Below are 12,259 nucleotides of genomic sequence, written 5' to 3'. Positions count from 1 at the left end.
AAGTTCTCTCACGTCACCCCGCTCCTCCGCACACTCCACTGGCTTCCAGTTGAAGCTCGCATCTGCTACAAGACCATGGTGCTTGCCTACGGAGCTGTGAGTGGAACGGCACCTCCGTACCTTCAGGCTCTGATCAGTCCCTACACCCAAAGAAGGGCACTGCGTTCATCCACCTCTGGCCTGCTCGCCTCCCTACCTCTGCGGAAGCACAGCTCCCGCTCAGCCCAGTCAAAGCTGTTCGCTGCTCTGGCACCCCAATGGTGGAACAAGCTCCCTCACGATGCCAGGACAGCGGAGTCAATCACCACCTTCCGTAGACACCTGAAACTAAGGAATACCTGGGATAGGATTAAGTAATCCTTCTAACCCCCCCCAAAAAATATGATATAGATGTACTATTGGAAAGTGGTTGTTCCATTGGATATCATAAGGTGAATGCACCAATTTGTAAGTCGCTCTGGATAAGAGCGTCTGCTAAATGACGTAAATGTAATGTATTAGACGGATGATGAGCTGTGCCAGGTTCTCCAGAATAGCGCTTTGCATTCAGGCCAAAGTTTGTCTCATCAGACCACAGAATCTTTCACATGCTTTTGTTTCAAACTTGGGTGTGCTGTCATGTGCCTTTTTCTCAGGAGTGGCTTCCGTCTGGCCACGCGTCCATTAAGCCCAGATTGGTGAAGTGCTGTATAAACTTGTCCTTCTGGCATGTTCTCCCATCTCAGCCAAGGAACTCTGTATTTCTGTCAGAGTGGTAATTAGGTTCTTGGTCAACTCCCTGACTAAGGTCCTTCTTGCCCGGTTGCTCAGTTTGGGTCGGTCGTCCAGCTCTAGGCAGAGTCTGGGTCATTCCATATTTTTTTGCTCTTGGAAACTTTCATCATTCTAGAAATGGATTCATCCCCTTCCCCATATATATATATATCCCTAATCACAATTCTATCTAGGAGAGCTATGGAATGTTCCTTGGACTATAATTTCTGCTATGACATACACTCATCTGTGGGACCTTATATAGACAGGTGTTTCTTTCTAAATCATGTCCAAACAATTGAATTGGTCACAGGTGGAATCCAATCAAGTTGTAGTGACATCAAGGATGATCAAAGGAAATGGGATGCACCTGAGCTCAATTTGGAGTGTCATAGCAAAGGGGTGTGAGTACTTATATAAAGAGTTATTTCTGTATTTATTTTTCAATATACGTACAAACATTTCTAAAAACATATTTTCACTTTGTCATTATGGGGTAGTGTGTGTAGATGGGTGCATTCAGGCTGTAACAAAATGTGAAATAAGTCAAGGGGTATGAATACTTTCTGAAGGCAGTGTAAGTCAACCAGTCAACAAACTCCATTTGCCATCTTTAGCCTCTCACATATTCCTGGGAATGTAATCCACAGAAAATATGGAAATAAAATATCTAAATGCACATATCTGCATGAGAGCCATCATACTACAATTTAAAAACAGAGCACCACTTTTGCTGCTAGGGGGTGGTGTTGCATCATGGTGCTTATACCCAGTACAATCCTTCCGTGAATAGGCAGGATATACTAGAGTATACCACTAGGTTTGCTTCTCTCTACCATCCATACCTTAATTCATCCAATAATGGTCTCAAATGTAGAGATTCTTGACAACATGATTAGACGAATCAGTCGTGTTAGTGCCGGGCTGGAACAAAAGCCCGTACCCTCTGTTTCCTCTCTGGGACTAGAGTTGGAGAGGCCTGCAGTCATCCCAGCGAGGCCTGGTAAAGAGGCAGAGGAGGACGTGGAACACAATGGGGGTTCTGCCTTGGCTTGGCTGGCTGGCTGGTTATCAGTTAGACGGTGGGTATTCACTAGCGTTTCCTGTCTCAGTCTCATGTGTCGCACAGAGAAATGAAGAATCAACAAGTCCAGGCCCAGGGCCAGTCTAAACAAGCACAAGCTAATAATTCAGAGAAGGAGAGGGGGATAGTGGGTATCACCATAGTAACAACAATGTGCTGACTAGCTGTATTATTAGTGTACTATTAATCATCTTTATGGTGCCTAGTTTCACGTTTCAAAGTTTGTCACATGAACAGGATACAGCAGGTGTAAAACAGTACAGAGAAATGCTGACTTGCATGCTATTTCCCAACAATGCAGAATAAAAGTGTTAAAATAGATTCTTACCTAATGAGAATCCAATAAAGTTATATACAGGTCAGTGGCTGTACCATTATTCCAATGTGCAGGGATACTGGAGTGGCGGAGGTAGGTGTACATGTAAACAGGGGTAAAAAGTGGCTGGTAGCAGGATAAATACCAATGGTAATTGGCCTCAATACCACCTGAAATGTTCTGCATAGAAGGCCTAAAGTCAGTGTTTCTGACTACAAACAAACATGTTCCTATTAAAATTCCTTTGAAAATCAGGGACTATGACATGTTTACACTCTCCCTCCCCCTCTTGACCTGCCTCTGCAGTGAGCTGACAGTAATAATGAACGACGACTCCTTGGCGGTTGGGATGTGTCTGTGGTAATCTTCAGAAGACCTGCTACCAGACAAGGCCTTCCCAGTGTAACCCTAAGAAGCCTCTCACTGACAGAATGGTACGTATGTAGAGGGGGATTCAGAACGGCTTGGTTCCACTGTCATAACTCTTTATCTGCGTGTTTTAACCTGAAAACCAATGATTGAATCTCTCTCTTTCCTGTCTTGGACTGGGTCAACCTGGAAACATAATACCTCAATAAAGAGGTCTTATTTCACCAGCTTTATGAAAAGAGCCATTGTGTAACATCGTAACCCATATTTTAAAGTTAAGTCTTTTAGAAAGACAGAAATGAATACTGCTTTAAGTCTGTCTAAATGCAAAAGTCTAAATGTTTGTTTTACTTCATTTCTATGCTGTGACAGAGTTGTTGTCCTCAGTAAAGAGGTGCTGAATACATTCCACAATACTGTACTGTTGTGGAAACGGGGATGAAGGCGTCACGCATTGTGCTTTGTAATTAAACCCGCTCAGTGCAATTAAAGAACAAACGAGCAGCATGCTAAAACGACTTTCTCGCTGCGTTAAGATTTGAAACAACCTCCGTTGGGGAAAAGAGTGAGTCCAGAGAAAACAAACACAAACCACAACATATTCTGCTCTGGGTTGAAACCAGGAAATCATTTTGGTGCACATATTTCATAACGGTCTTAAGTTACTAACTAAACCCTGAAGGGTGGTTGCCCAGACCAACATTAAGTCCTACTCCCATGTTGTGTTATAGAACTGAGGATGTGCAACAGTAAACTTGTGCAATAAGAACCTAGATTTATATTCCACTGATGCAAAACTGCTCTACTGAACCTGACCTTAAACATTACATGGACTCTAAAGTGGGTTTTACTGCAGGAGTAAGCCTCACCTGGGTCTGATCAACCACCTCAAACATGTTTCGGTCTTCATTACCCTAAAGCTGTGACAACATGGCAACAGACTGAAAGAGAAAGTCCTGTACTTTAAATAACAAATGGAGGCTAATCTTAGACTAGCGGTAAGTACCATGTTATCATGATAACCGCAGTAGCATTGTTACAGGGTTGTTAGGCATCACTGAATGAGTAAAGTGCTGTGATGTGGTTAGGGCCAGGTTTCACCAAGCCTCAGAGGAGCAGCGCTAATCTAGGATACCATGTCATCTTTCTGATCTAAAAAGCTAAATGGATCCTAGATCTGCATACCTACTACTCTGACACTATGAATCCAGGAATGTCTAAACAATGTGATGAAATGTGTTACTGTACCGTATCTGGAGGAGGACTTTGCTTCCCTTCTAGAGCATCCACTTCTTCTTGGTTTCTGAAAAACAATCCAGAACACTTTTGTCACCATCTCATTGTCTTGTACAGAGTTCTGAACATCCAAAAGTAAGCACTGTCAATGAGCGTTCCATCAACAGTGAAGGGTACGTATGACCACATACTGTTCTCGTTGAGCCTCTGACTAGGTGTGTCTGTGTGTCCCAACAACAAACAGTACTAGGATTCCGTTTATCAACTTTCTCCTGGGTTGAACACTACCTAAATGATTCATGAGTGAAAGTGACAGCGTCATTCTAAAACAACAAAGCGGCAGTCGGAGGCACGATAATTAATCTCTCGGCTGTCCCATGTTCACTGGGCTATTAAATATCCAGCAGCGACATCTTCCAAGTCCTAGCCCACTGAAAACCCAGACCGCAGGGCAGGAGCACACGTGCCCACACACACACACACACGTTAAGGCCTATCACGACTACAGGGACTGCCACATAGCACATGTCAGATGCAACAGTTTGCCTCTGTGTAATGACTCAAATGTTTCGAGCAACAATGTCACTATTTGTCCCACATACTGCAGGCCTGTATGGCTTACTGTAAATAGAGGCGTGGCATAGGCTTACTGTAAATAGACACTTCAAAACAAAAAGGTCCTGTGTTGCGCAGGGCAGTGATGATACCAGTATCGCAATATTTTTTCCATGGCAAAAAGGAAAACCCGAAGCAGACTCGTCCTTTAAAAACCTTCTGTATGTAAAATTGTGTGCTATAGATTGGAAAATAAGTCAAATGTGACTCTGGATGACAACATGACGTTTGTTTTCAACATTAGGGCTGTTGTCCTGAATAAGTTAAATCCGCTTTATGATGCGTTTTTGTTTCCTTGCCACGATACTAACGGGCATCGTGATACTGGTATTGTCCCTGCCCTAGTGGTATGACAGCGTTGTGCATCTAGACTAGTAACACACAGCAGTAATGTGCCAGGAAAGATCAATCGGATCATTCCAGGAAAGATCAAGATTCTGAATTCCATGACTGTTTGTCTTGTTCACCATCAGATCTGCCAAATGTGATATTGAGTAATTTTAATGGAAATCAGGCTAGACTAAAAGACAGATGTACAAGAGTAGCTAAATGTGGAAGTACAACATGTTTTAAAAAATCCTCAATACCCACAAAGGCCATTTATATGTTATGTAGCTGACATTTGTCAAAAATCCTCAAAAGCAGTCAAACAAGAAACCATTTTCTCCCACCACTGTGTGCCAATGTGTCGGCAGGGAAATGAAGTCACCAGAAGAGAGGAGCTGCAAATCAACTGGACAAACCTGAAGACTGTCCACACAGCCCAGCCAAGGAGAGACGTGCTGACCTGGTTTCAATGAGATGACAAAAAACACCAATCCTTTGTTGACTTGCATTGTTCACGCAAGTGCGCATATACACACACACACACACACACACACACCTCAATCTACTGGGTGTCCCTTAGACCAGCTCCTGTCCTAAGGCGACCCCAGATGATAGCTCTGCTTTAGGGCCTCTGGTCCTAATGACAGCCCCTTAGCCTCCAAAGCTCTGGTGGGTCACAATACACCTTTATCACTCTGGAGTGGACAGAAAGAGACATCTGCTCCCTCTACATCGATTCCTATCTGTCACAGAAAATATTCCTCACTCCCTCCACCAAACCTGCCTGGCTGTGGAGTGAGGGAAGAGAGGATGAATGGAGGGATGGAGAGGGCTGAGCAGCACTCCTTATATGGTCATATGGAGCGCAGGAGAATCCCCATGGTTTCACACCACACACACTAGTGTCGCACAGTATACCAAAACTTCAGAAAAACGGTTTGGTACTAGTATTTTTGTTCCTTTTGGTACTTCTGTCAAATGTCTCACGGATCAACTCTGTCTATTAGCATAGCCGATGTGTCTCTTATAGCATGTATGAAACCAGAAAGAAAATAAGCCCATTTCAAAGCTAATTGCCAGCAAAACATACATATTTTTTTATTTATTTAAAAAAATAATAATAATAGGTCTCTCTCACATCACTCCCATAGGTTATTTAAGCAATAAGGCCCGAGGAGGTGTGGTATATGGCCAATATACCACGGCTAAGGATTGTTCTTTGGCATGACACAACGCCCTTTGCCGTGGTATATTGGCCATACAGTATACCAAACCCCGAGGTTCCTTATTGCTATTATAAACTGGTTACCAACGTAATTAGACTAGTAAAAAAAATGTTTTGTCTTACCCGTGGTATACGGTCTGATATACCACAGCTGTCAGCCAATCAGCATTCAGGGCTCGAATAGACAGGTTGGTTGCAACAAAACCAACCCGTGCGCAACTATGAGGCAAAACAGATGGGGTTGGCTTAGATTGTTGACAACATGTAAGTTATATTGTCTTCAATGTTTATTGAAAACAAATGCATTTGCAAAATGAGCACTTGTTGTCTCAAATACATCGTTACAGCTGTTGGTTAGCTAGCTAGCAAATTCTTTGCAATATTAGCATAGATATGAAATCAGTCAAAACAGGACATGGTATCAAGAACATGATGAAACGAGTCACGATTCCCCACATGGCAGGTTGTCATTCTTGTAGCAATCTGGCCATCACAACATGCTGACTTCTGCCCCATGGAAGCGTGCACATCGTTTTAGTGACGTTGTCAGCTAACCCATCTATTGCCTCAGCAAACTGACTGCCTCCTGAATGAAGCCATCACTGGTTAAAGAGACAGCGCACACTTTTAGAAAATAAGCGTCCTTCATGCAAAGGTTGTTGATCAGTTCAATAAAATAAGTCCCAAATGGAAGGGAAACAAATTGTATGTCATCTGTAGCCCAATGAAATCAGCCAAAACAAGCTCAATAACTCAATGCATGCACACACTCCTATTGAATATGCATTCACCTGTATTGTGAATAGACCTAGGCTACTTCTTGATTTACCCAGTTTATCAATTGAGATGTACCATTCAAATAAATTACCATTATATTGTTATGTAGTTTGTTTTTACAAATCTAAGTAAAATGTATTATATAATTGATTCATGAATGCATACATTTCTGATGTAATGATATTGAATTCAAAACGTGCCCGACGATTGAACAGTAGCTCAGTTTGTCTGGATCATGTGCCATATTAGACTTTGGCTAATATGATTTCATTTTTTGCAGTGATATCAGGGACGTCTTTAGGCCTAAAATATTCATTAGCCCCCCCTAAATAAATCAATATATCAGTCAATATATTTTCTGTGTGATTTTTTCCCCCGTCAACCGTTCCATCGCATCTTAAACTTCTTACCGGGCAGGCACTAGGACCTGGGGGTGCTGCTGCTACAGAGGCTGCTGCACGCGCTAGTGACAGTTAGGTCTACTTGTAACTAGCATTTTGGTTAACGTTAGCTACTGCTGTGGCTTGAGACTGCTAGCTAACAGTAAACTGACAGGAAAAGGCTCTGACAGGATGGATTCATGCAGACAGGCTACGATGTGAATTTGTGGTAAGTTAGAACAGAGAGAGAGAGAATTCACTACTATAGACTTCGGTCATCAAAGCTTTTTAACCAATACGTTTTTATGTGAGTCAAGTTAGTGTAATAGACGTTGCGAGCAAACTAACGTTAACGTTAATGGTGTCTTTTAAATTCAACATAAGTTATATGGCGATGATATCTAGTTAACGTTGTATTTAATGTAGTTTTGCCATCTGTGCCAGGCTATAAATGAGACAGATGACGTAACATCATGCACATATCTTTTCATACTCAATTGCTTTCATTCAGTAGGCCATCGCAAAACAATTATCAGTAGGTCATGTGTAGAAAAGGTGACAGTGTTGATCACAATTTAATTGTATTATCCTCAATTTCTCAACTGTAGGCTAGCTAACGACTACCGTTAAATGGATATATGGAAATTCTTCAAGAGAGGCAGTGCCAGAAGCTCTGCCAAAGGCCAATCTGATGGGAAATTAAGATTTTACCAGTTCAAACAAATTAAAACTTTAATCAGTTTATCTTTCAGTTAAAGTTGTACAGCATGTGTCTTACTTTTGTTTGCCATAAATAAATTATGTTCATGATATCTTAAAGGGTCATGCAGAAAGAGAGGCTTCTATCTATGCAAGGCAGAGATCAACATACGGGCTGTATAAGTGAGACAACCAACCCGGATCCAGAGAGGGGAGGGACAACCAACCCGGATCCAGAGAGGGGAGGGACAACCAACCCGGATCCAGAGAGGGGAGGGACAACCAACCCGGATCCAGAGAGGGGAGGGACAACAAACCCGGATCCAGAGAGGGGAGGGACAACAAACCCGGATCCAGAGAGGGGAGGGACAACAAACCCGGATCCAGAGAGGGGAGGGACAACAAACAGATCCAGAGAGGGGAGGGACAACAAACAGATCCAGAGAAAGAAAGTAGTCAAGCCGCTGCAGCAACTCCTTCCAGAAATGAGAGCGATTTAGGTGACAAAGACACTGGGCCCAGACAAGTGAAGCTCAATAGCTACCCACACGAAAGTTTTGGGTCACCGAAAAGGGCATTTCAGCACTGCTGGTTTGAGAAATATAATTTGGGTAGAGTACTCTGTCCACAAAGACACAACTTTCTGCTTCCCATGTAGAGTTTTTGGTAAAAACATTAAATTTGATTATTTTGTCAGTAATGTCTGCAAAAATTGAAAAAAAAGTGTATCTTCAGTTAACATGAAATGGCACAAACACAGAGACAGTGTTGTGGCATGGCAAGCTACCAGGCAACTAGCAGTGATGGGAACATTGCTCAGATTTTAACATCTGCCCATGCTAGTGATATTGCAGAGAGAAGGGAGTATCTGAGGAGAATTGTTGCGGTCACATCAATGTTAGAAAGACAGGGACTCTTTCCGTGTCAATGATGAATCTAGCGAAAGCACAAATAGAGGGAACTTTCTTGAATGTATGGAGCTTTTGAAGGAGTTTGACCCTTTCCTGCAAAGGTACAATACTCCAACAAATGCGACATCTCTCTCTCCAGAATCTCAGAATGACATGATCGAATGCTGTGCTCTAGAGATTATGGACACCATGGTCTCAGATGTCAAAATCTGGAATGTATGCCATTATGGCGGATGAGGCCAGGGATGGTCAGTCTGAACAGTTTGTGTTAGGTATGTGACAGAGGGGACAGTTAAGGTGCGTTTACTGGTACTAGCAGAAATCAAGTCATTTGATGCCGAATCGATAGCAAATGAGTTGCAACAGCAGCTCCAAATGAGAGGGATATCAGGCCTAAAGTGCGTTGCACAGACCTATGATGGTGCAGCTGTCATGAGTGGGTCCAAATGAGGTGTGGAAGCACATTTCAGAGTGCTGCATCCGGAGGCTATTTATGTACATTGCTTTGCTCATGAGCTTAATGTAGTGTTGTGTCATACTTGCAGGGCTATTCCAGAGGCTGCTGAGTTAAGTTTCTTGGAGAATGTGTATTCGTTTTTCAGTACATCCCTAGTTAACCCCAACAAGCTCAAAGAAGCTCAGTCCAAACTTGGAATAGCATCAGCTGAACTTGTACAGCTCTCAAAACACTCTGGGCATGCCAGTTACGGTCCATAAATGCAGTCCTGGACACTAACTGCTATTTTTGATTGTCTGCCATTGGATTCCCCATGGCTGTTGGTCTGAGAGCAAAGCTTCATAAGTTCTCCACCGTGTATTTGCTACTGATGTTTCAGTCCCTTCTTTCTATAACTGAGGGACTACATAAGTTCCTCCAGAAAGAGACTTTAGACCTGGCAGAAGTTTGTTTCGGCAAACAAGCTGTATGCGACACACTGATAGGCAAACGCACAGATGCATTTGCCACAGAACTTTATGACCGAACCAAATCACTGAAGTTCACAATATTCCAGAGGCAGATGCAGCAAGAAAGCACAAAGGAAAAATGGGAGATTTTGTGGTGGAGACCTCCTTGGGTTTAGAAACAGAATTTTCATGTTCCCAAACAATGAAAACAAAGTTGTTGCTCCCCTGCTTGGACAGGATGGTTTGTGAGCTTGACCAGCGATTCAACTTGAGCAGACCTGTATCTACAAGGCATACAGGCATGCAGCCACAACTCAAAAAACTTCCTAGAAACATCATGCTTAACTGAGTTTGCCAAGCACTACAGTATTGATGTTAAAACAGAAGATGTTTGTGGCCAGTAACTTTCTTCACCAGAAAAGAGAGGCTGGATGTCCTCCAAAAGATGTTTGTTGTGCATAACAACCTGGATGATGATGTGTTTCCTTCTTTGAAGGAAATCATTCAGGTTGCCCTCACCAATCCTGTGAGCAGCTGCTCCTGTGAAAGGTCCTTTAGTGAACTGCGCCGGCCGCACTCCTGGTTGCATAAGACAATGGGTCAGAAAAGGCTTGCAAGTCCTGCAGCCATGTCCATTGAGTGTGAAGTGCTTAGGCCACTAAGCCACAATAGTGTTATTGACCGCTTTGCCACCTTTAAAAATAGGAGGTACACCGATGTCCACCCACAAAATAGGCATCAAGAGAGAGAAGCAGGAGGAGCAGTTCTGTAATATTTGTTTGGGATCTTACTTTTTTTTTTTTAAATCAGATTTTATTCCTAATTCTTTCAGTTAACATTTTATTTAGCTCATTAGTTGAATTTAGTTTTGCCCCATTGTGGATGATACTGTTTAAGATGTTCCATGTGTCTGAATTACTGGGTTAATTTTGAGCAACAATTAACAAAAGGGTGAAATTTAAATAAAGATTTTTGCTAATGGTATAATATGACCTGCATGTCTTCACATCTCTCTCTCTCAAAATAACATCCAAAAAGTATTTTGGCTCAATAGTACAGCCATTTTTGTGCCTTTTGTTAGATGGATGGGGACAGAGTGGACTTTAATATCTTTATTTGGATAGAATTTAAGTAAGTCATATTAGATCAGTGTCTAACACAAACTATGAGACAGGTACACTTTTAGCCAACCTTGACCAAAAATAACCTTATTTTGATAGATTTGACATTCATTGTTACTCTAAAAAAATATGAAGAGACATTTTGGGGGAGTATGCCCAAACCCCCCTAAAAGAGGCTTAGACCCCCTACCCATGAATCTCTAGTGACGTCCCTGAGTGGTATCATTTTGATACTAAACCTGGTATCATGACACACACGAGGATCCCCATGGTTTAACACGAGTGGTCTTCTCTAGTCACCGCACACACACACACTTCACTGACCAAACAGCCTCTCTTCCTCTCCCTCTCACTTTTTCTGGAATGATAATGGAGAGATTCAGTCTTCGTTTCCGCTGACAGACACAGAAGGTACTGGAATCAGCAAGAGACACTGGTAACGTCCCAAATGGCATCCTATTCCCTTTTAAGTGCACTACATTTGACCAGGTCCATAGAGCCCTGGGGGGAAAAAGTACTGCACTAAATAGGGAGACATTTGGGACGCATACAGAGTTCTAGAAAATAAACATGTTTTTCCAGCAGAGAGGAATTTTCCAGCCCAGTGACCCTAATACAGTAATAACACAAGCACCAGTGTTGCACCTCGCCAGAAGAGATAGGATAGTGTCTCTCCATCAGAGGGTCTGAAAGGCTTTGGTCATTCAATGGAGGCCGAATAATGGCCAGTCCCTTAACAGTGATATGGTTGGTGTTGCTCATAGCATGATGAAGTGGCGACTACAGGAAAAGCCTGCTTACTGCTTAGACATACAGACTAGTGCTATGCAGGGTGTAGGCTAAGGCTACATGACAAGAAAGGCTACTATCTAGATAAAAATGTGATGGAGTGTCAACATGCAGAAAAACTTCCAGTGTGTGTGTGTGTGTGTGTGTGTGTGTGAGAGTCTGGTGATAATGCGATGCTGATTGATCGGTCAGTATGGAGCTGTGGTAGTGTCATGGTGAAGAATGGGTGTTCCCCTTGACCTCTAACTTTCAGGTGTCCTATCCTGTCAGGAATTAGGGACAACGTGATCCATCTAGTCTCCTCAGTCCTTCTGAACACACCACTTGCTAACCGCCTGCAGCCTCCTACTGGCTGGCCACTAAACTGTTGCCATGGATACCACAGGTTGTTGGACAGTGGGGGAAGCACATGCAGATGGTACTTCTGTAGTGGAACCCCACAGGGCTTCCTCACTGCCACAGTGACTTAACAAAAAGGGAAGGTTCATTGGTGTTAAGTGAATTGTCACTTGTGGCCAGGGTTCCTGCTAACAGTATTTTCAACGACTGCTGTGAAATTCTGTAGAGATCAAAGAGTCAGTGCCATAGTGTAAGACAAGTCACCCGCTTCTGTGAGAGATGACATTCACAGACCAATGGATTCCTATCCAACGTTTACATAAGAAAACACCCAAGACCACACTGCTCATTGAAATGGAAACAGGACATTCAGTCAGATATTCTACTCAATTCTGATTCTACTGTAGGTGTT

At 42.8% G+C, this 12,259-nt stretch overlaps 1 protein-coding gene across 5 annotated transcripts in view; it reads right to left on the bottom strand.

Moving 5' to 3' along the window:
- Positions 1 to 12,259, bottom strand: part of LOC115166241 (protein FAM49A) — a 41,352-nt gene that overhangs the window by 8,624 nt on the left and 20,469 nt on the right. For 2 of the 5 annotated variants that reach the window (XM_029720187.1, XM_029720315.1), the window contains exon 2: positions 3,771 to 3,825. Coding sequence is in view for 1 of the 5 variants with exons in the window: in XM_029720100.1 (XP_029575960.1) it covers positions 3,392 to 3,432 (41 nt within the window). In the remaining 4 variants the exon portion in view is untranslated. Of the gene's footprint in view, positions 1 to 3,391; positions 3,464 to 3,770; positions 3,826 to 6,048; positions 6,145 to 12,259 lie in introns of those variants that run through there. The other 3 variants (XM_029720100.1, XM_029720373.1, XM_029720266.1) reach the window with 3 other exon arrangements.

Source organism: Salmo trutta, chromosome 1 (genome assembly GCF_901001165.1).
Source record: "Salmo trutta chromosome 1, fSalTru1.1, whole genome shotgun sequence".
NCBI classification, from domain to species: domain Eukaryota; kingdom Metazoa; phylum Chordata; class Actinopteri; order Salmoniformes; family Salmonidae; genus Salmo; species Salmo trutta.
This window is presented reverse-complemented; position numbering and strand designations above follow the sequence as displayed.